At 43.4% G+C, this 24,003-nt stretch overlaps 1 protein-coding gene across 1 annotated transcript; it reads left to right on the forward strand.

The window, feature by feature from the left end:
* The first annotated feature begins 529 nt into the window (after positions 1–529).
* LOC142664388 (embryonic protein UVS.2-like) lies at positions 530–3,331 on the forward strand. The gene is made up of 6 exons (XM_075843459.1): positions 530–656; positions 738–855; positions 2,431–2,609; positions 2,714–2,795; positions 2,946–3,073; positions 3,210–3,331. The coding sequence occupies exons 1-6, from the start codon at positions 530–532 to the stop codon at positions 3,329–3,331; spliced, it is 756 nt and encodes a 251-aa protein (XP_075699574.1).
* Positions 3,332–24,003: the final 20,672 nt, after the last annotated feature.

Raw genomic sequence — 24,003 nt, forward strand, 5'->3', positions numbered from 1 at the left:
CTAAGCAACCATCCCAGTCTGACATATAGAGAGAAGCAGAAAGAAAAATATCAGGTGAGAGACTGACACATGGAATCCCAGAATAGTAGACATGGGAAAGTTTTGTTTTGCCCGGAGTGTTCCTTAAAGATGACTAAACTTATATAGATTGTAGAATAGTCTCTCAATGTATACAAGCACTTTCAATCACCATCATACCTTATATTAACCCCAACAGTATGGTGATAACATTTGGACCTTACTGAGAATACATTGAGAAAACATCTGTGTTTAGATTGGACTATAAACATTAAACACATAATGTAATAGAATATAAAGCAGTATTATACAGAGTAGTTTCCTTTAAAATTATTCATCATTCCTCACAAGTTAAAGTTAAGGTCCAGACATTTGTTAATCTCTCTCTTTGTTGTCCATAAGACTTGATACCATCATACTGTGGATTAGATGCTATATACCAAATTATTGGTCTTGTAAAGCATAAACATAGCATTTAAGATTTTACTGTTTTCTTCATTTAGAAATCACCATGGCTGTAAAAGAAGGAGACATATTGATACCAACAGGACGCAGCGCTATAAAATGTAAAGGATGCCTATGGCCCAAATCATCAGATGGGACTGTCATTGTGCCCTACACCCTTTCCTCTAAATATAGTGAGTGTTTTATTACTTATACCTAAGGTGGCCATGATAACTGTCCTTTAATACATTTATTATCTGTTCTTTTATCCTCAGGTAATTGGCACCGCAACTTGTTTAATACTTCCATGCAGGAATTTGAAAAACTTACCTGTGTGAGGTTTGTGCCTCGGACAGCAGAGAAGGACTTCCTCAACATTGGGTCTTCAGGCGGGTAGGTTCTATATTTTCTACTAATTCATTTGGGGAATTGCGATTTGTACGCGATTTGCAATTCGTAGTTAAGAATCCCCTATGTAGTCTTATTATTTGACTATATCGATTTTCATTTCAGAATCTGGTTATTTCTATTCATAAGAGCTTAAAGGGAACCTGTCTCCAACATTTCACCTATTAAACCAGCAGTACCTGGTGGAAGTGGGTGAAAAATTAGTTTTATGTAACTTATAATTATATTCTAGGTAGGCTCTGTAACTTTAGAATTCAGTTTTTTACTGTTACCCTGTTGTTAGCTAAATATCATAAAATAGTAATTTCTTTGTTCGAAAACAGTCAAATCTTCATTCCTCAAGCCTTTCCGTGTTAACCTCACCTCCTTACTTTTGATTGACAACACCTCGCCTCTCCACAGCGCACACGATATCCTGTGCTTGCGCATCAATGTCTTGTTCTGGTGCATGTGCACAAAGGTATGCCATAGCGGCGCATACGCTGTAACTAGATTTGCGGCTCGGACGAAGCAGGGAAGAGTAACGGACCATTCACGATGGGCGCACGCGAGCTATCTCAGACAAGATTTGTGCATTCTGGGCGGGCCAGTTTTTGGCGGAGGGCGAGCATAAGAAGAGGAGCAAACTAGACTGCTGGATTGGTAGCATTATAGGCGCATAATATTTGTTGACCATTATTTACGGACTAGGATGAGTTTAGGAGAGGGGAAAACGACAATTAACTTTTGACAGCAACAGCCAGCGAGGGGTGAGTAGAGTTCAAGAGGTGAAATGCTGGTGATAGGTTCCCTTAAATGGGGTTGTCTAGTTTAGAATAGCAATTTACATATACTCTGTTAGGGAATTCTGAGTTGATAAAGGGGGATCCCCTATACAATATCTTCATTTATTATCCAGAGCACAGAGTAGATACAAATAGTGTTATTTGTTCTGGAGGACCTGTCCTATATTATAACGTCAACCAACTGATATGGATGCAGTGTAATGCTTGATTTCCCCTGTGGTGGTGCTGCAGGAAAATTGAACACTTACTGCTAGGTTGCTGATCGCTGGGGTCCAAGCAGGGGAACAATTTGTGATTATTTGTTTGCTACAACTCTTTTTACACATTGGGATTGTCCAAAGGGAACATCCTCTTAAAGAGAATTAAGCTTATAACAGTAGAATGCAAATAAATATGACAGCCTGTAATTTCCTTCTGACTATAAACTTTTAGTCTGACTATTAACATATACTTAATATCATACAATAGAAAGTGTCTCTAGATATTTCTTGTTGAAAGCTAAGGGGATGTCCTATTCCAAAATTAAGAGCTAAATATTAAATCTCTCCCAGTTGGAATGTTCAACCTAAAAATAAAGGGATTTCCTACTGTATACCCCTCTCCGTAATCAGGAGACATGCAATGATCAACTGCGACTATTACAGACCCAATGTGACCATTAATCAGTGATTACTTATGTCTCTTCTGTAATAATACCGGCTCTATCCTTATATATTATGATTAATTTCATCATTCTCTAATTTATAACAAAATGTTATTTCCTATATATTTTCAGTTGTACAGGATATGTTGGACGAGTAGGTGGTAGTCAATATGTTGGATTAGCTATAGATGGTTGTATGTACAAAGAAATTATACAACATGAGCTCAACCACGCCCTTGGCTTCTACCATGAACATACGAGGAGTGACCGGGATGACTATGTCACCATCATGTATGAGAATATCTCACCAGGTAATGCCCTCAACATTAATACATAAGTAATTCCTCTCATGATACATTTTATATTGTTTTTATTACAAGAATGAGACTAACAATAGAGATTTCTTGTCTTATAGATGAGACTGAAAACTTTGACAGGCAAGACACCAATAATCTTGGTCTGGCGTATGACTATGGATCAGTGATGCATTATGACAAGTAAGTTCATTGTTTATTGTAAACTGTAATAATAAAGAATCATATAAAGTCAAAAGTCATAATACAATTCTGAAATATTCAGTTCTATGACGTACCTTTCTGTCACAATCTCATGTTTCATGCTTTCTCATTGTCTCCTGTATCTGACAGGTACGCATTCACTATCAATCCAGGACAGCCCACCATTGTGCCCAAGCCAGACCCAAACGTCCCAATCGGACATGGAGATGGACTGAGTGTTCTTGATGTCGCTAAAATTAACCGTCTGTATCAATGCAGTAAGTTCCTGAAGGTCTAGAGTATTCAAAAATATGTATCCAAAATCTGTCACCTTTATAACATAAGAATCATAAGGGACCAATAAATACATTTTTCATACATATGAACAGTCAATGATTTATTTTCTTTTTATAGATGTTTGTACTAATTTGTTTAATAACAATACTGGAAGTCTGACCTCAGCCAATTACAGATCAGCCTACCATAATAAGGCCAACTGTGTTTGGCTGATAAGAAAACAATCGAATGTGTGTTAATGTCGTCTTAACTATTAGATTTTAGGGCATGTCAATTAGGCAGGAGTCTAGGAATGAGGGTTTAAATATCAGGTGTCTCCTTACAATCCTTGACTGTCCAGTAAGGCACCAAGAATAGAACTCACAGAAAAGTTGATATGTCCCAGGGATAAGAGCTCTATTAGACCTTAAAGAGTCTCTCTCACCAGATTTTGTAACCCCTATCTGCTATTGCAGCAGATAGGCGCTGCAATGTAGATTACAGTAACGTTTTTATTTTTAAAAAACGAGCATTTTTGGCCAAGTTATGACCATTTTTGTATTTATGCAAATGAGGCTTGCAAAAGTACAACTGGGCGTGTTGAAAAGTAAAAGTACAACTGGGCGTGTATTATGTGCGTACATCGGGGCGTGTTTACTACTTTTACTAGCTGGGCGTTGTGTATAGAAGTATCATCCACTTCTCTTCACAACGCCCAGCTTCTGGCAGTGCAGATCTGTGACGTCACTCACAGGTCCTGCATCGTGTCGGCCACATCGGCACCAGAGGCTACAGTTGATTCTGCAGCAGCATCGGCGTTAGCAGGTAAGTCGATGTAGCTACTTACCTGCAAACGCTGATGCTGCTGCAGAATCAACTGTAGCCTCTGGTGCCGATACGATGCAGGACCTGTGAGTGACGTCACAGATCTGCACTGCCAGAAGCTGGGCGTTGTGAAGAGAAGTGGATGATACTTCTATACACAACGCCCAGCTAGTAAAAGTAGTAAACACGCCCCGATGTACGCACATAATACACGCCCAGTTGTACTTTTACTTTTCAACACGCCCAGTTGTACTTTTGCAAGCCTCATTTGCATAAATACAAAAATGGTCATAACTTGGCCAAAAATGCTCGTTTTTTAAAAATAAAAACGTTACTGTAATCTACATTGCAGCGCCTATCTGCTGCAATAGCAGATAGGGGTTGCAAAATCTGGTGACAGAGCCTCTTTAAGCACTCGGTATTAATAGTCCTGACTCTTCCTTTCCCTGCCTCTTTGGTCATTTTACATAAATTAAATAAACTAAATAATATGATCACTACAAATAATTACATATCCTCTAATCGAACTGTCCATGGCTTAAGTTTAACATACACGGGCACAATAATCCCAGGGATCTGTCCATATATCATTCTTGTCCTCTGAATATGGGGAGCTGTGGGTAAATGGCCCTGGCATCCATCTTTCAAACCCACTTTGAGCAATCATGATATTTAACACACAGTTTTGATTTTGCAGTGTAGTATGCTTTATGTAAAGGTCTTCAAAAACAGAACCTAGTATTTTGAGATCACAGCAAAAAGGAATTTTAGCAATTATTTATTTTCAGTGTTTTCTACTCTTGTCACAGATGGAAAAAAAAAAATAGAATTCTGATTGTACATTACACTTGTATTAAAGTAATTTTTTATGAATGTATGCACTTTTATCACAGAATCCTATGCGCACATAACTCCAAAATTATGCAAATCATTTACTCAGACTCCCACCCACCGTCAGCAGCAAATTGCAATCTATCCACAATACCTACTCTAGCCCTGCTCCAAGGTTCTTCCACTTTCAGGCCGCAGTTCCCTGACTCTCAAGGGTTTTACACTTGTCCACAGTTTTGTGACTCTCAAGTGCTCTGGTGTTTCTCTTGTCTAATAGGCAATCTCACTAGGAGAGCACAGACCACATTCAGGTCGACTTTCACACACTCAGTCACCTCGGAAACAAGGCAGCATTCTTTTGCGGACCCTGATTCTCAAAAGATCCTAAATGCTACCCCTCCTACTAAATTCAATCCAGAACGGCACTAACTATGAAACGTTTCATGTCTACAGGGCAACCAGTCTTTACTGTAGCAATCTAAGTGGCCCACTAGAGCACGGATCCTTCTAGTTCCCACCAGCCCCCCACTGGTTTAAAAACAGCACTGTTAACCCTCTCACTGATTACCACACCCGGGTTGACCACTTTCACTGCCCATGCAGACTTACCAGAGCTAGCCCCTCAAACTGACAATGCACTACACCCTTCACAGCCTCAGCGGCGGCCTGCACAAAACGCTCGCCAGCCAACCTTATCTAGAGCCTGCCTGTATAACCTCAAAACCACTGATGATCACTTGGCTAACTCATCCTGCATTACATGACAGTTGTTCCACACTCCTCTCGGCAAAACAGCCATACTTCTTTCTGCAAGGACTTGTTCACTTCTCAGCAGGCAACCTATTTCTCAGCTCCACAAATGCCCACGTCATCTCTCAAAACCCACGGTTCCCCACTCCAGCAGCTTGACCCTCAAGTGTCTGTTGGGTTAATGCATAGGGACCAGCTCGCTCTTAATGGCAACCAGGTCCCGGTCTGAATTCAGCACAGACCAGCAGCTCAACAGCTCAACACAGACCAACAACACTGAGGTCTAACACCTCTCGTTGTTCTCCTGTTCTCCTATTGGCACCAAACTATCCTTCTATATTGGATCTCCTTTGCTCTCGCTTGTCTGTGTGGTGGTGTAGTGCATCATCGTCCCCACGCTTGGACCCTTGTCAGCACCAGGCTCTTTGTTGGCCTAGCCAATCTTATTAATATTCCCTGTAACTGTCATTCACAAGACTCTCATTCCTTGTCCAGTTACAGTACCACATATATGCAAAGTGTAATGATGGGGGTAGAGAAACAGACAAGTGAGCCCTAATCTACCCGCCACTCAGTCCCTGCCTACTTGCAACGACCCGCCCTAGGCGACGGGGTATAAATGGGCGACGGTCCCTACGCTCAATAAGTGCACGACATACAAACAGACAAGGGTACACAGAAGCAAGGGAAAAGGGGCAGTTGCCCACGGCAACACCGTGAGCAACAAGAGTGGTGAACGAGCCGAGTCAAACCAGGAGTGTACGAGGTACCGAACGCAGAGCAGGAGAGTAGTCAGAAAGCCAGGGTCAATATGAAGCAGGGTCAAATAGTTCAAGAAGCTGCAGCAGGGCCAGGAAACCAAACGAGAAGAATCACAAGCAAGGAGGAACAGGAAAGGCAGGTATAAATAGACAGAGGGCGGGAGCTAGCTCCGTCTGGCCAGGCTGTGATAGGCTCTCCCACTCCTAAGCCTGCCATCCTGAGTGGTGGAAGATGGAGTCAGTCTCACAGACATAGAAGCAGGTGCAGACTGATTACCTATGGGCGTAGACACAGAAGCTGTGCCTGGCAGATCCTTAACACAAAGATAATAAGCTGTTCACAGAATGTTCCCCTGCTGGGACCCCCAGCAATAAGGTGTTATCTGTAAGAAAACCTGGCAGTACACGTTCAACTTTCCTGTAGTGACACCACATGGGTAATTAAGCATTACACCATGTTTATTCAAATCAATGGGTTGTCTTGGTAAAGCAGAACAGGACAGCTCCTCCAGAGTTAAAGATGATCTTTGTAACTGCTCTCCACTCTGACCAAGAGATGAAGATCCTGAACAGAGGACCCCCCTCTATCAACTCCAAATTCTATAATACGGTATATGAAAATAAGTTTTCTAAACAAGACAACCCAGGCAGTTGTATGCAATTGTATAGGCGTACATTTGCTCATGTTGGGCATGAGTTTGGCAAGTTCTGTCGAAAGTAATTGCCAAATGCGCTATGCACCTAGTCACGACTTCGACACGGCTACTTTAGATCTTAATTTATTTTTTGGGAGTCATTCAGAGGTGCACTTTCTTGTGTGTTTCAGATCATTGTCCTGCTGTATAACTCAACTGCGCTTGAGCCTAACGTCTCAAACTGAGAAGCAAATATTTCCAGGATTTTTATGATAGAGAGCATAATTCATGGTTTAATAAATGCCAATAAGTCATCCTGATCCTGCAGAAACAAAGCGGCCCACACCATCACACTATCCCCACCATGTCTAACTGTTTGTATGACGTTCTTATAGCACAGTGCGGTGTTAGCTTTACAAAAGATGTAACGAGACCAATGTGTTCCAAAACGTTCCACCTTTGACTCATCAGTCCTCAGACATAAGTCTTAGGAAACATCTAAATGTTTTTTGGCAAATACAAGATGAGTCTTTGTGTTCTTTTTAGTCAGCAGTAGGTTTACGCCTTGCAACTCTCCCATGGATACCATTTTTGCCATTGTCTTTCTTATTGTGGTATCATTGACTTTATCTGAGACACGTGAGGTCTGCAGTTATTTAGATGTTCATGTGGGTTCTTTTGTGACCTCCTGGTTGAGATGTCATGGGCTGTTGGTGATATTTTGGTAGGTCGGCCACTACTGGGAAGGTTTACCATTGTTCCAAGTTTTCTCCATTAATGGATAATCACTCTCACTGTGGTTCACTGGAGTCTCAGAGCCTTAGCAATGATTTTGTAACTGTTTACAGACAGGTTGATTTTAATGACTTAATGTAGTCTGTATTTAAATCTCTTTAGAACAAGGCATCATGTGCAGGTTTTTTATACCTCCTAGCTGGCTTCACATTGGCAGACTGGTAATATTTAATTGGTTTAGATTCAATAGGTCTGGCGGTAATCATTGGTGTGGCTAGTAAAATTTAATTTGGTTAACTGGTTGATATAGTAGCTAAGGGGGCAATAACTTTTTAACGTAGGGCCAGGTAGAGCCAAACAGCATTTTTCCTTCAATAAATGAAATTATTATTTAAAACAGCATTTTGTGTTATTTTTGTCTACTAATAAAAGAAGTTTAATGATCTGAAAAATGTAAGTGTGACAAATTTTAAAAATATACAAAATCGGGTATAAATATTCATCAGAGGCAGACATTGTGAGCTGGGTGAATGTGATTGTTTGTGGTTATTGTGTTATGTAGAGTTTAGGCAGAATGACCAAATAGGTAAGGGAAAGGAAGGCTTCAGGACAATTCACACAGACTGCTTAGGGTCTGATAGAGCTCCTATCTCTGGGACATATAAACACTTCTGTGAGTCATTCCTAGACCATTGTCAAATAGACATACCATTTAAATCTAATAGTTAATACCCAATTAACACACACCATAAATCAAGATGGAAAAACGGACCATAATTCTTATGTATAATTTGTATTTTGCCTAAATTAAACAGAACCGCCAGATTTAACAAAACACTTGTGGAAAATGTTGATAGTGAGGAGGACTCACTCTTCTCCGAACTCCTAGAATTGATGTAACCATCATTGCTGCTGACCCTCAGGGTGTCCAAGCAAATGCTTGGGCACCCTGTTGATGTGGTTGCTGATATTGCCAGTGGAGATAATAAAAAAGCTGATACCAGGTGCTATAGAAATATATGCTACATGTATGGTAGTACAGAAGTGCAACAAAGGCACTCACTTTTCTTCCTGCAGGAAATGTTGGGTGTTCCCTAGATATTTCTGTCTCTATCCAAACACATTTCACTGTTGACAGGGCAGTAAAATAACTAAGAACAGGGGAAGTATGTGTCTTTCATTTTCACTTGGTCAACTTAGTGATGAGTTCCAGTAGGGATGCTCCTCATTGGCAAGACTTTGAGCTACAGTGGTTAGATCACTACTCCTCCCAGTCTCCAACAACATGATAGTCACCTTATTCTGCTTTTCAAACATCACCTTATTATAAGAGTTTGGTTACCAGACCATGGCTAAGCCCTTGAGGCCAATATAGAGTAGCCACACAAACGGTAAATTGCTGTCATGCAACCAACATAAAGTTACCTCTGGCTATAGAAAAAAACATTACATCCCATGGTTATCCCAATGCCTATCCTCCAAACTTGAACTGTGTCTACACAATCACAGCCTCTGTTAGATACAGGGTAAGATTTCTTTCTTTTAAGATTATCTATAGAGCCCAAAAATAATTCTGGATTTTGCACTTAATTTCATGCCCTAGAAATATTTACCCTACAACGTTGACATATTACATTGCTCAGGATATCAATCTCAGATACAACATATAGTGTCTCCAAATTTATTTATTTATCTATCTGTCTATCTATCTATCTATCTATCTATCTATCTATCTATCTATCTATCTATCTATCTATCTATCTATCTATCTATCTATCTATCTATCTATCTAACAAAATGAAGAAAACATGTATACAGGTGCAAGAATGCCTGTGACTGAGAACAACACTTTACACAAGAAAATTGTGACAGTACTCTGCGAACACCAATGCCACCTAAACACTTTATATAAATAAATATGCATTGCTGCTGAATCTACTTACAATAGTGAGTTTCTGAGCGCACATTTTGATCAAATTGTGTGAGCCCACCTGCCACATACACTTTGAGATGGTTGGAACCAGAATTAGGCTAAATAAAATCACCCAGGGCAGAATGGGAGGACTGCAAGATCAAAAAATGGAGGCAGTCACTACCCCCACATATATGTAGTACACAACAGACAAGAAAGTTTGATCAGCACATTTCAAGAAAATGAAAAAAACAAATACGTGTATACAAGTGTAAAAATGCCTGTGAGCGTAGGAACACACCTCTTAGAAGTCGCCTTGTCGTGGCTAGTGGGTTAACACAATTTGAGCAAAATGTGCGCTAAGAACCTCACTATTGTTAGTAGATTCAGCAGCAATGTTTATTTACTTATATATAGTGTTTAGGTGGCATTGGTATCTATCTCATATCTATATATAATTAGAAATTCTACAGATATGACAGGCATTGTCAAACACTATCAAATTATCAGATACATATGCATACATTCAAAATAATTGAATATGGAACATAAAATTTTCTATAATGAAATAGGAAACTTTATTTCTCTAATCCTAACTACAATTTGCTAAAGTAAAAGAAAGTCAAGAACATTTAATGGAATTATCTTCAGTAATGATAAGTCATTTCCAGAATGAATTGTTAGAATTCTATTGTATTCCGGTGTGCAGTGATCTCAAGTTAAACTGTAGAAAAAAGATAAATTTGTAAACCAAATCTGTACAATTATCTATATTTTATTCCTTGTTATTATCAATAGTTGAGCCAAGCGTGCACGTGTATGGAGGAGTCAGGAGGAATAGCAGTCAGAGGAACAACCTATTATAAGTGTGTGGAAAGCTTTATAATGTCTCTCAGCCTGGAGGACCTAGCACTTCTATACATTACATGCACAGCCGCGGTGGTGCTGTAGGGTAGTTGAACACTTGCTGCTCCCTTTCATACAGAGGGTCTAACAATGGGATGCACTGTGATTTTCCTATAAACAGGAGACACTTCTAACACAAAAGGATTGTCCAAACTGGACAACCCCTTAAATTACTTGTACAAATACATATCTAAACATTTAAAAAATATATTTGTCCACTTAGTTTCTAAAATCTAAATAAGTTTTAAAAGTTTAGACTTCAATTGATTATTGATCAATTGACTGAGAGAATTCATAGGTTTCCATTACTCTCATTGATGCCAATGCAAAGATGGTTGTTAATACGAGGACATGTCTATATAAAAGTCAAAGTTAGAATCCAAATATTGGGGTCCTCAGCTGTAAATATGGGGTCATCACGGATGATGGAGGATCGAGGCTGAAGTGAAGGCTCTCTTGAGGCTAATAAATGCGGACTCTGACTCTGGAGTCCACACTTTGGCGTTCACACCCTTCTTGGTAAGGGACGAGATGGGGGCCGTCAGAGAAGAGAAGTTAGGAATAAACTGCCGGTAGAAATTGGCGAATCCCAGGAACCACTTTATGGCCCTTTAGCCTTGAGGACGTGGCCACTCCAGGACAGCTTTCACTTTCTCAGGATCCATCTTGAGGCCTTGATCCGAGATGATGTAGCCCAGGAAGGGCAGAGAACTCTTCTCAAAGACGCACTTCTCCAGCTTGGCGTATAAATGATTCTCCCTTAATCGTAGTAGAACCTGACGGACATGCCTCCGATGAGTCGTCTGATCTGGGGAGAAAATCAAAATATCATCGAGATAAACAACAACACAGACATAGAGTAGATCTCGGAAGATATCGTTAACGAACTCCTGAAACACTGCGGCAGCGTTACACAGTCCGAAGGGCATCACCAGGTATTCGTAGTGCCCGTCCCGGGTGTTAAACGCCGTCTTCCATTCATCACCCCGGCGAATCCGGACTAGATTGTAGGCCCCCCGCAGGTCTAGCTTAGAAAATTTTTTGGCTCCCCGTATGCGATCAAACAGCTCAGAAATGAGTGGCAACGGGTATTTGCTCTTGACTGTGATCAGGTTGAGGCCCCTGTAGTCATTGCAGGGACGGAGGGATCCGTCCTTCTTTTTAACGAAGAAAAATCCAGCCCCGGCCGGGGAGGAAGACTTTCGTATGAAACCCCTCTCCAGATTCTCCTTGATATAGGCCGACATGGATAGAGACTCTGACAAGGAGAGAGGATATACCCGTCCACGGGGGAGAGAGGCATTAGGAACCAGTTCAATGGGGCAGTCATAAGTCCGATGTGGAGGCAGCGTCTCAGCCTCCCTTTTGCTGAAAACATCTGCATACTGAGCAAATTGCAGAACAGGATTGATGGCCTTGGGCAAAACAAGGAAAGAAATTAATTCGAAATGCAGAACTCCAAACTGGATCTTCAACGGCTTGGTTTTAGAAATGATGGGATCAGGCAGAGGCAGTCCATTAACTGAGGCAACAGCCAAAGATGTGTCTAGGGGAATCTGTGGGTAACTGAAGATGATCCACAAGCTCTTTCTGGATGAAGTTTGCAGCAGAGTCAGAGTCAAGATAGGCAGAGACTTGATGCGTCCTGTCGCCGTATACTAGGGTCACAGGAATAGTCAATTTGGAACCGAATGCTCTATTAGGTTCCGTTCCACCTAGGGTTGTCTCTCCAACCAATCCTAGGCAAGGGGATCTCTCTGGCTTCTGGGGACAAAGGCGCACAATATGGCCTCCATGGCCGCAATACAAACAAAGTCCAGAAGTGCGTCTGCGTTGTCTCTCCTGCGTAGACAACTTGATATAATTCCTCTGCATCGAATCCTCTGGTGGGATGACTGAGGGGGATTGCGGAACAGCAGAATCCATCCCGGGAAGTTCTCTCTCCCGGAGAACCTCTTGGGAATGTTCCCGGATCCTCATGTCAACTCGGGAGGCGAGTAAGATAAGATCGTCCAGGGTAGATGGCAGATCGCGAGCAGCCAGCTCGTCCTTGATCCCTGAAGACAGTCCCTGCCAGAATGTAGCCACCAAAGCCTCGTTGTTCCAGGTCAATACAGCAGCCAGGATACGGAACTGGATGGCATACTCGCCCACGGAGAGGTCTCCCTGGTGTAGGGTTAGCAAGGATGCAGCGGCCGAAGAAACTCTCCCAGGTTCCTCAAAGATCGAGCGGAAGGTCTGTAGGAAGCACTGCAAGTCCCGGGTCTCTGGTCCCTGATGTTCCCACAGAGGATTAGCCCATGCCAGGGCTTTGCCAGTAAGGAGAGAGATGATGAAGGCGATCCTGACGTCATCCGAACAGAAGGACCTGGCATGTAGTCTGAAATGGATCAGGCACTGATTAAAAAATCCCCTGCAGGACCTCGGATCTCCGTCATAGCGTGGAGGTAGCGGCAAAAAACACAGGGGGTTGGTACCGGTACAGACAGGAAGTGTAGCAGGCGGAAATGCAGGAACGGGTGCGGTGATGACTGTGGTTGGAGCAAGCATCCGATGGGCTATGGCGTTCACCGACAGGGGGAGCTGGTCTTGTCGTGACTGGAGATCCTCCATCTCAGCCAGCATGGCTTGTGTCGTCAAAGTCTCAGGTTGACAAGCGGGGTCCATGGCCTGAGCGTACTGTCACGGAGCGGGTTAGTGGACCCACTAGGCCGTACCGCCGCAGCGGGGAGGCAGCTGGCCAAACAACAGGACACCCCAGAAATACAATGTCCCGCACAAGGGTATCTGAATAGTCCAGATGGTGGCCGCAGCTCTGGCACAGATGAGATGGGTGCAGCAGATGGCGCCAAACGTGGCGATGACACAGGAGCCGCAAGTTGCGCCAGACGTGGCGGACTCCTCCGGACGTGGCAGATGACACAGGACGTGGCGGATTCCTCCGGTTGTGGCAGAAGACACAGGACGCGGCGGATTCCTCCGGACGTGGCAGATGACACAGGACGTGGCGGATTCCTCCGGACGTGGCAGATGACACAGGACGTGGCGGATTCCTCCGGACGTGGCAGAATACACAGGACATGCCAAGACTCGATACTAAGGCACAGCACGGGAAACAGGAATGGGTAACAAGGCACGGGTAACAATTGGAATGGGAAATACTAAGGGACCATTTGCAAGACAGACTGGGAAAACTAACAACGCTCAGGCAATTATCAGAAGGCCTGGGGCCTTCTTATAGACCAGGAAATCGTGGCAGTTGATGATGATGACGACTTCCTATTTGCGCGCGCTGGCCCTTTAAGGCCGGGCGCGAGCGTGCGTGCGCACCCTACGGGACACAGCCGAACGGAGCGGAAGTGAGCGCTGGCATCTCCTAGGAGGAAGACGGGGACCAGCGCTCACGGATCCATGGCTGCGGGCGTCGGGAGGTGAGTGAACCCGACGGCCCGTGGCCATGGACGCTACACAGACCTTGGCTTTTTTGCATTTATATACTAGAAGAAGTAAGGAATGGGACTTTCCCCCCAGCTTTTAACAAGAACTGTCAGGAAACACTGACTATTGTATATGATAACAAGTCAGTGTCAATGGGTAGACCATAAGTCCATAAAAAGAAGGAGAAAGATATCTGCATTCTACTGTCATAAGACAAATAATCTTATAAAAAAGATGGTTCCTTTGGACAGTCCCTACCTGGTGTGAAGGATGGCCTATTTGCTAATATTCTCTGTATTAAATGACATTATGAATTATCAAGCAGGATGCCGAATTACTAAGATATGTATATTCCATTATTTTAATGACCTTTCCTCTACATAGTTCTGCTCGAGTCTTTTAATGAAATGTGTTATCTTTATGTGATCATCGTGCGTCCTTCGTGCATCCATGGCTAGTGAGTTGGCTGAACGCCCAGACATAAAATGCAACTATTTGTCGTTATCGCAACAAACTCCCTCATGGGAAAGAACAGTTAACACCACCCCATTGTATGCTTGTCTCCAGATGTTACCTGATGTCAGCCTTTTAATGAAGAATTATAATTATGTACTTGAAATATACTTATGGTCTGCTATTGGCTGAATAAGAATTATTGTCACATTGCCTCTGATTGGTTAACCTCAAGCCTACACCCCTTTTGAATGATATTATTGTAATTGAGTTTGGCAATAAACCCCCAGAGGAGTATTTTAAGCATACCAGCAGTGTCTGTGTGTTATTTCTCTTCTCTCTACATATATCGGTTTGAAATCTCCTGATTAGGATTCTGGATAAAGTTCCTGGCGTGAGTGTCTGTTGGAACACTCATCTAAATTTCAGTCTTATATATATTTTGAGCTATTGACAGTAATGGTGCCGAAACAACCCGTGAGATTGCTCGTCTGATAGCTTTTGCTGGGGAGGTCTGGCTTTACATCTGTGAATTACAAAAAAACACTGTAGGTAAGGAGCTTATTCTTACACCATTCACACAAGTATTGCATAAGTCTCGGAATTTAGCTGTCATGACGTCACATCTTCTGGACGGGGCATTTTATCCAGTAATGGTATGAAAGGATGGATCCAAATAGATATGTTGAAACTTTTTGTGTGATGAAAGATTGCAGGTGCGTACGTGATCTTGAGTTGTTGAAGATGTATAAATCTTGAGTTTCTAATATGAAAGACATGAGAATCTTTTTTGCCAACAATTACATTGTTAACCAGAAAAAGTTGTGAGAAGTGATGACCTCCCCCTTTGGAATGAGGTGACATAGTGCATGATTGAGAGAAATTGTATCTCACATGTGAAGTTTTTGAAATGAAAGGATTGTAGTTTGGACAGTGAGAAATTGCGGCTCTGTTGTAGTGTGTTATAGGTTATTTAGTTGTTGTGTAAAATCGTTAAGAATCAATAGTTATCCTGTTGCCTATTAGCTCTGAGATAGTGTCTGGTGAGGTACTGACTGTCTGTAGGTGACAGAAAAGTTGGATATTTGTAAATAATATCCTGTAGTACCACAAGGGCTTCAATGGCTGAGTCCTGATAATGGAGAATCCAGTGCAATAGGGCCAATTTTGAATGTTGTTGTAAAGGATCTGCCAGGCACAGCTTCTGTGTATACGCCCATAGGTAATCAGTCTGCACCTGCTTCTATGTCTGTGAGACTGACTCCATCTTCCACCACTCAGGATGGCAGGCTTAGGAGTGGGAGAGCCTATCACAGCCTGGCCAGACGGAGCTAGCTCCCGCCCTCTGTCTATTTGTACCTGCCTTTCCTGTTCCTCCTTGCTTGTGGTTTCCTGGCCCTGCTGCAGCTTCTGAACTATTTGACCCTGCTTCATACTGACCCTGGCTTACTGACTACTCTCCTGCTCTGCGTTTGGTACCTCGTACACTCCTGGTTTGACTCGGATTGTTCACTACTCTCCTGCTCAGCGTTTGGTACCTCGTACACTCCTGGTTTGACTCGGCTCGTTCACCACTCTTGTTGCTCACGGTGTTGACGTGGTGTTGACGTGGGCAACTGCCCCATTTCCCTTAGCTTTGTGTACCCTTGTCTGTTTGTCTGTCGTGCACTTACTGAGCGTAGGGACCGTCGCCCAGTTGTACCCCGTCGCCTAGGGCGGGTAGTTGCAAGTAGGCAGGGACTGAGTGGCGGGTAGATTAGGGCTCACTTGTCTGTTTCCCTATACAATATATAATATACCTAGGCTACCCTGGTCCCTCACACTACTATGGACCCCCTTGAGACCCTGGCTCAGCAAATGCAGGGTCTCTCCCTACAGGTCCAGGCCCTTGCTCAGAGGGTCAACCAGTCTGACACTACCATGGTAGTGCCCCTCACCTCACCTCTTGAACCCCACCTCAAGTTGCCCGACCGTTTCTCAGGGGACCGGAGGACTTTTCTCTCCTTTCGGGAGAGTTGTAGGCTCTACTTTCGCTTAAAGCCTCACTCCTCAGGTTCTGAGAGCCAGCGGGTGGGTATAATTATGCCCCGGCTCCAGGAAGGGCCCCAAGAATGGGCCTTCTCCTTGGCTCCTGACGCCCCTGAACTTTCCTCCGTTGATCTTTTCTTTTCTGCTCTCGGACTCATTTATGACGAGACTGACAGGACTGCCTTTGCCGAGAGTCAGCTGGTGACCTTACGTCAGGGTAAGAGACCTGTTGAGGAGTATTGTTCTGACTTTAGGAAGTGGTGCGTAGCTTCTCGGTGGAATGACCCTGCCTTAAGGTGCCAGTTTAGGTTGGGTCTGTCGAACGCCCTGAAAGACCTGCTAGTTAGCTATCCCTCTTCTGACTCCCTAGACCAGGTTATGGCTTTAGCAGTACAATTTGACCAACGTCTCAGGGAACGACAACTTGAACATTTTTGTGTTTTCCCCTCTGACTCCCCCATGATGCCTCCCGAGGTCCCGTTGCTTCGCTCTTCCACGGAAGACTCGGAGGTACCTATGCAACTCGGGGCCTCCGTGTCCCCCCGACAACGTAGAGAGTTCCGCAGGAAGAATGGTCTCTGCTTCTATTGTGGGGATGACAAGCATCAAGTTAACACCTGTCCTAGGCGTAAGAATAAGCAGCCGGAAAACTTCCGCGCCTAAGTGATCATCGGGGAGGTCACTTGGGCGCACAGGTATTTCCCGTAAATATGAAACGTAATAAAATCTTGCTTCCCTTTCAGGTCTCTTTTGGTGGTAGGTCTGCTACCGGCAGTGCCTTCGTGGATTCAGGGTCTTCTGCTAATATCATGTCTGTGGAATTTGCTATGTCTCTAGCTATGCCTTTGATTGATTTGCCTAAACCTGTCCCGGTAGTGGGTATCGACTCCACTCCTCTCGCTAATGGTTATTTTACACAGCATACCCCTGTTTTTGAACTCCTTGTTGGCTCCATGCATTTGGAGCAGTGCTCTGTACTGTTGATGCAGGGATTATCGTCCGATTTGGTATTAGGCCTTCCCTGGTTGCAGTTGCATAATCCCACATTTGACTGTAATACTGGGGAGCTTACCAAATGGGGTAATGAATGCTTGACGTAATGTTTTTCTGTTAATTCTATTTCTCCCCCTGAGGAGGTGAACACGCTACCTGAGTTTGTTCAGGACTTCGCTGATGTTTTCTCTAAGGAGGCCTCCAAAGTGTTACCTCCTCATAGAGAATACGATTGCGCTATCGATTTGGTACCAGGAGCTAAGCTCCCTAAGGGTATGATATTTAATCTCTCTTGTCCCGAACGTGAACCCTTGAGAGAGTATATCCAGGAATGCCTGGCCAAGGGTTACATTCGCCCCTCTACTTCTCCGGTTGGTGTTAGCTTCTTCTTCGTAGGGAAGAAGGATGGTGGTCTTAGGCCATGCATTGACTACCGTAACTTGAATAAGGTCACTGTAAGGAACCAGTATCACCTTCCTTTGATTCCTGATCTCTTTAATCAGGTTCAGGGGGCCCAATGGTTCTCTAAGTTTGATCTACGGGGGGCGTATAACCTTATCCGCATCAAAGAGGGGGATGAGTGGAAGACTGCGTTTAACACGCCCGAAGGTCATTTCGAATACCTCGTCATGCCCTTTGGGTTGTGTAATGCTCCCGCGGTCTTCCAGAATTTCATAAATGAGATTTTAAGAGATTACCTGGGGGTATTTCTTGTAGTGTACCTTGATGACATACTTGTGTTTTCCAAGGACTGGTCCTCCCACATTGAGCATGTCAGGAAGGTGCTCCAGGTCCTTCGGGAAAACAAACTGTTTGCGAAGACCGAAAAATGTGTGTTTGGGGTGCAGGAGATACCATATTTGGGTCAAATCCTCACTCCTCATGAATTCCGCATGGACCCCGCCAAGGTCCAGGCTGTGGCGGAATGGGTCCAACCTGCCTCCCTGAAGGCGTTACAGTGTTTCATGGGGCTCGCTAATTATTACAGGAGATTTATTGCTAACTTCTCGGTCATCGCTAAGCCTCTTACGGACCTCACTCGCAAAGGTGCTGATCTCCTCCACTGTCCTCCTGAGGCTGTCCAGGCTTTTGAGGTCCTTAAGAAGTGCTTTATCTCGACCCCGGTGCTGGTTCAGCCCAACCAAATGGAGCCATTTATCGTGGAAGTTGATGCATCCGAGGAGGGAGTGGGGGCTGTCTTGTCCCAGGGTACCAGGTCCCTCACCCATCTCCATCCCTGTGCCTACTTCTCCAGGAAGTTTTCGCCCACTGAGAGTAACTATGATATTGGCAACCGCGAACTCTTAGCCATTAAATGGGCATTTGAAGAGTGGCGCCACTTCCTGGAGGGGGCTAGGCACCAGGTAATGGTCCTTACCGACCACAAGAATCTGGTTTTCCTAGAATCTGCCCAGAGGCTAAACCCGAGACAAGCTCGATGGGCGTTATTTTTTACCAGATTCAACTTTTTGGTTACCTATAGGGCTGGGTCTAAAAATATTAAGGCTGATGCACTGTCGCGTAGCTTCATGGCCAGCCCTCCTTCAGAGGAAGATCCTGCTTGTATTTTGCCTCCAGGTATAATCATTTCTTCTATTGATTCTGATTTAGTCTCTGAAATTGCGGCTGATCAAGGTTCAGCTCCCGGGAACCTTCCTGAGAACAAGCTGTTTGTTCCCCTGCAATTCCGGCTATGGGTACTTAGGGAAAATCATGACTCCGCACTATCTGGTCATCCAGGCATCCTGGGTACCAAGCACCTCATTGCCAGAAACTATTGGTGGCCTGGGTTGCCTAAAGACGTTAAGGCCTATGTCGCCGCTTGTGAGGTTTGTGCTAGGTCCAAGACTCCCAGGTCCCGACCAGCGGGCTTACTACGTTCTTTGCCAATTCCCCAGAGACCTTGGACCCATATCTCCATGGATTTTATCACTGATTTGCCTCCATCTCAAGGCAAGTCGGTGGTGTGGGTTGTAGTAGACCGCTTCAGTAAGATGTGCCACTTTGTGCCCCTCAAGAAACGACCCAATGCTAAGACGTTAGCTACCTTCTTTGTCAAACACATCCTGCATCTCCATGGGGTCCCTGTCAATATTGTGTCTGACAGAGGCGTACAATTTGTTTCATTGTTTTGGAGAGCCTTCTGTAAAAAGTTGGAGATTGATCTGTCCTTCTCCTCTGCCTTCCATCTTGAAAATAATGGCCAAACTGAGAGGACTAATCAGTCTCTAGAACAATATATAAGGTGTTTTATCTCTGACTGTCAATATGATTGGGTCTCATTCATTCCCCTCGCCGAATTTTCCCTTAATAACCGGGTCAATAACTCGTCAGGGGTCTCCCCCTTTTTCTGTAATTTTGGGTTTAATCCACGGTTCTCCTCCGTTTCACCTGATAGTTCCAACAACCCCGAGGTAGAGGTCGTTCATCGGGAACTGTGCACAGTCTGGGCCCAGGTTCAGAAGAACCTAGAGGCATCCCAGAGCATACAAAAAACTCAGGCAGATAGAAGACGTTCTGCTAACCCCTTGTTTATGCTCGGGGATCTGGTGTGGTTATCGTTTAAGAACTTGCGCCTTAAAGTCCCGTCCAAGAAGTTTGCTCCCCGGTTTATAGGGCCGTATAAGGTCATTGAAGTCCTCAATCCTGTCTCCTTCCGACTGGAGTTGCCCCCATCTTTTCGAATACACGACGTGTTTCATGCCTCCCTCCTTAAACGCTGCTCCCCGTCCTTGGCTCCCTCGAGGAAACCTCCTGTCCCCTTTCTCACCCCTGAGGGGGTGGAATTCGAGGTGGCCAAGATTGTGGACAGCAAGATGGTCCAAGGCTCCCTCCAGTACCTGGTCCATTGGAGAGGATACGGGCCTGAGGAGAGGACTTGGGTACCCGCCCGGGATGTTCACGCTGGGGTATTGGTCAGGAAGTTCCACCTTCGTTTCCCCAATAAACCAGGGCCACCTAGAAAGGGTCCGGTGGCCCCTCATAAAAGGGGGGGTACTGTAAAGGATCTGCCAGACACAGCTTCTGTGTATACGCCCATAGGTAATCAGTCTGCACCTGCTTCTATGTCTGTGAGACTGACTCCATCTTCCACCACTCAGGATGACAGGCTTAGGAGTGGGAGAGCCTATCACAGCCTGGCCAGACAGAACTAGCTCCCACCCTCTGTCTATTTATACCTGCCTTTCCTTTTCCTCCTTGCTTGTGATTCTTCTCGTGTGGTTTCCTGGCCCTGCTGCAGCTTCTGAACTATTAGACCCTGCTTCATACTGACCCTGGCTTACTGACTACTCTCCTGCTCTGCGTTTGGTACCTCGTACACTCCTGGTTTGACTCGGATTGTTCACTACTCTCCTGCTCAGCGTTTGGTACCTCGTACACTCCTGGTTTGACTCGGCTCGTTCACCACTCTTGTTGCTCACGGTGTTGCCGCGGGCAACTGCCCCATTTCCCTTAGCTTTGTGTACCCTTGTCTGTTTGTCTGTCGTGCACTTACTAAGCGTAGGGACCGTTGCCCAGTTGTACCCCGTCGCCTAGGGCGGGTCGTTGCAAGTAGGCAGGGACTGAGTGGCGGGTAGATTAAGGCTCACTTGTCTGTTTCCCTACCCCCATCATTACAGTTGTTTTGAATAATCATTGATACACTTTTAGCAATCACTGCCAGCTTGCAAGATTATGTGTAACGGTCCTTAACAACCACCAATTATAGAAATTGTCAGACTGGCATAAGGTGGGAATCAGTGCAGATTGATTTCTAGCAAGCATTTGATAATCCGGCCTGGACTTTTCATGTAGTATAACAAACAAAGTCAGCCAGTCTGTGGTATTATAACATGAAACCACCTACTTGAATACCATTGAAAAATAACATCCTGTAATCAATGAAGGACCCTGACACTTACCCTAATTGCAAACTATGTTATAGTAATATAACTACCTACACAAGTTACAGTGAAAGACATTGGTATTGGCTGACACCCAGAGCCCCTAAAGAAATTTTAACCAAAATACATCACAGGCTGTATGAACCAAAAACTATACCTCGGTAGTGAGGGGTTTGTTGATGTTTTAAATGAATGTGACCAACTCCTGCTTGATTCAATGGAGGTTCACGAATGTGTATTGTGTTGAAGAATTTGCTCTTACAATTGTTGATTGGCAGCATTTTGTCTGTTCTTGATGTTTAAAACAGTGAGGAATCAGAGGAAAGGAGATCCTACTGCTAGAATGTCTGGAGGAATGACTTTTGATATACTATTGGTAAGACAGTCTAGAAGATAGACTGGTCTGAGATATCTGTCGGCAGACGTGGCCAGTTTGCCTGGAGTTGGGGGATTTACCGGAGATCACCCTACTGCTCTCCGACCATGGGGTCAGGAGAAAGTGAGACAAAAATGAAGGTCAGCCTTGGGGCATGGGTCCTGGCCATCATTATAGTAGAATGAGCAAAAGGAGCTGAGGCTGTTTATGTAAAGAATGTTAAAGAATGATGAGAGCTGGATATTATGATGCTGGAAGAATGTGAAGACAAAATAACACACTGTAAAAAAAAATTGTTGAAGAGGCTAGCAGCGGTAAGATGGTTGTTTGCATGTGATAAATAGAATGGTTTGTGGAAAGTTGAATAAGGGATGGTGGATGGCCAGGAGTTAACCTCTGTTAACTAGCTATAAGTTAAAATGACAATGTAAGTGATTACATGTGGTTACAAGAAAGTTGATGTGAGAAAGAACAATTTAAATACTGGTGTAAACATACATTTGCAGTGACTAATTTGGGTCAGAACGGGGGGAGTGTAATGTAAACGGGTGTGATGTGACATCTGTGTGATTTGTGAGACATGTGTGTAATATAACATGTGTGAAGTTTGAAACGAGTGGCTACAATATTGCAGATCTATATTGTATGCTCTTATTTTTAACAGCAGTACTGTCTAAAAATTTTTGTGTCTTGTGTATGGGGTTAAAATCAGTTCCTCTCCTCTGTGTATAGAAATGTTTCTTATGTCTGCGCATGCAATGTTGTCCGTAAGTACACCAAGTGAGAAAAATATTACAGCCGGCTGAATTTGTCTGCGAAAAGATAAAAGTTACATATTTATGTGTTATGATGTGATAAGATTTAATGTTGTAATGTTTTGAAGTTGAAACAAATGAATTAAAATACAAATATTGTGAGACACAGGGTCTTGAAAATGTATGTACCCCTACTGCTCCCTATTCTCACATATAGTTTATTGGCTTGCAGTAATTAATATTAGCAGATATATTATTTTTTGTTTTATTGGATAAATAATTACAATTGTTTTTTTGTTTTCACACATGCAGGCAAGGGGTATAGTACACCCTAAATGTCGTTTTTGAAAATGTGTGATGTTTTAACCCCTTCCCTCTTTAGCCACTTTTGACCTTCCTGACAGAGCCTCATTTTTCAAATCTGACATGTTTAAATTTATAAAAACCGAAAAAGGCCATACTTAGAAATGGACACAGCCAGGTCAGAAACGCTGATGAAGGAGAGTGAGCAGGTTTCAGGTTTCTCCTTCATCAGCGTTTCTGACCTGGCTGTGTCCATTTGTAAGTATGACCTTTTTCTGTGTTTTTGTATATGTCCCCTTGTTTTTATCGGTTTTGTATGTTTCAATTTATGTGGTAATAACGTCGGAATACTTTTACCTATCCAAGCGATTCTGAGATTATTTTCTCGTGACACATTGGACTTTAAGATAGTGGTAAAATTTTAGTCGATACATTTAGTATTTAATTGTGGAAAAACACCAAAATATAGTGAAAAATTGCAAAAATTAGCATTTTTATAAATTTAAATGCTTGTAAGACAGGCAGTTATAACACACAAAATTGTTGCTAATTAACATCCCCCATATGTCTACTTTATGTTTGCATCGTTTTTTGAACATCCTTTTATTTTTCTAGGACGTTACAAGGCTTAGAACTTTAGCAGAAATTTCTCACATTTTCAAGAGAATTTCAAAAGGCTATTTTTACAGGGGGCAGTTCAGTTCTGAAGTGGCTTTGAAGGCCTTATATATTAGAAACCCCCAATAAGTCACCCCATTTTAAAAACTGCATCCCTCAAAGAATTCAAAACAGCATTTAGAAAGTTTCTTAACCCTTTAGACGTTTCACAGGAATTAAAGCAATGTAGAGATGAAATTTACAAGTTTCGTTTTTTTTTGCAGAAATTCATTTTGAATCCATTTTTTTTGTAACACAGAAAGTTTCACCAGAAAAATGCAACTCAATATTTATTGCCAAGATTCTGCAGTTTTTAGAAATATCCCACATGTGGCTGTAGCGTGCTTATGGACTGAAGCACCGGCCTCAGAAACAAAGGCGCACCTAGAGTATTTTGGGTCCTTGTTTTTATTAGAATATATTTTAGGCACCATATCAAGTTTGAAGGACTCTTGCAGTGCCAAAACAGTAGTAACCCCCCACAAGTGACCCCACTTTGGAAACTATTCCCCTTGAGGAAATTATCTAGGGGTATAGTGAGCATTTTGACCCCACAGGTTTTTTTGCAGAAATTATTGGAAGTAGGACGTGAAAATGAAAATCTAAAGTTTTCCCAATAAAACGTAGGTTTAGCTAATTTTTTTAATTCCCACAAGGACTAAAGGAGAAAAAGCACCACAAAATTTGTAG

Source organism: Rhinoderma darwinii, chromosome 12 (genome assembly GCF_050947455.1).
Source record: "Rhinoderma darwinii isolate aRhiDar2 chromosome 12, aRhiDar2.hap1, whole genome shotgun sequence".
Classification (NCBI taxonomy): Eukaryota; Metazoa; Chordata; class Amphibia; order Anura; family Rhinodermatidae; genus Rhinoderma; species Rhinoderma darwinii.

Coding starts and splice junctions, on each gene's coding strand:
- LOC142664388 (XM_075843459.1), top strand. CDS start 530: ATGGCTGTAAAAGAAGGAGACATATTGATACCAACAGGACGCAGCGCT. Junction 856..2,430: donor AACATTGGGTCTTCAGGCGG/GTAGGTTCTATA, acceptor ATATATTTTCAG/TTGTACAGGATATGTTGGAC. Junction 2,796..2,945: donor TCAGTGATGCATTATGACAA/GTAAGTTCATTG, acceptor TGTATCTGACAG/GTACGCATTCACTATCAATC.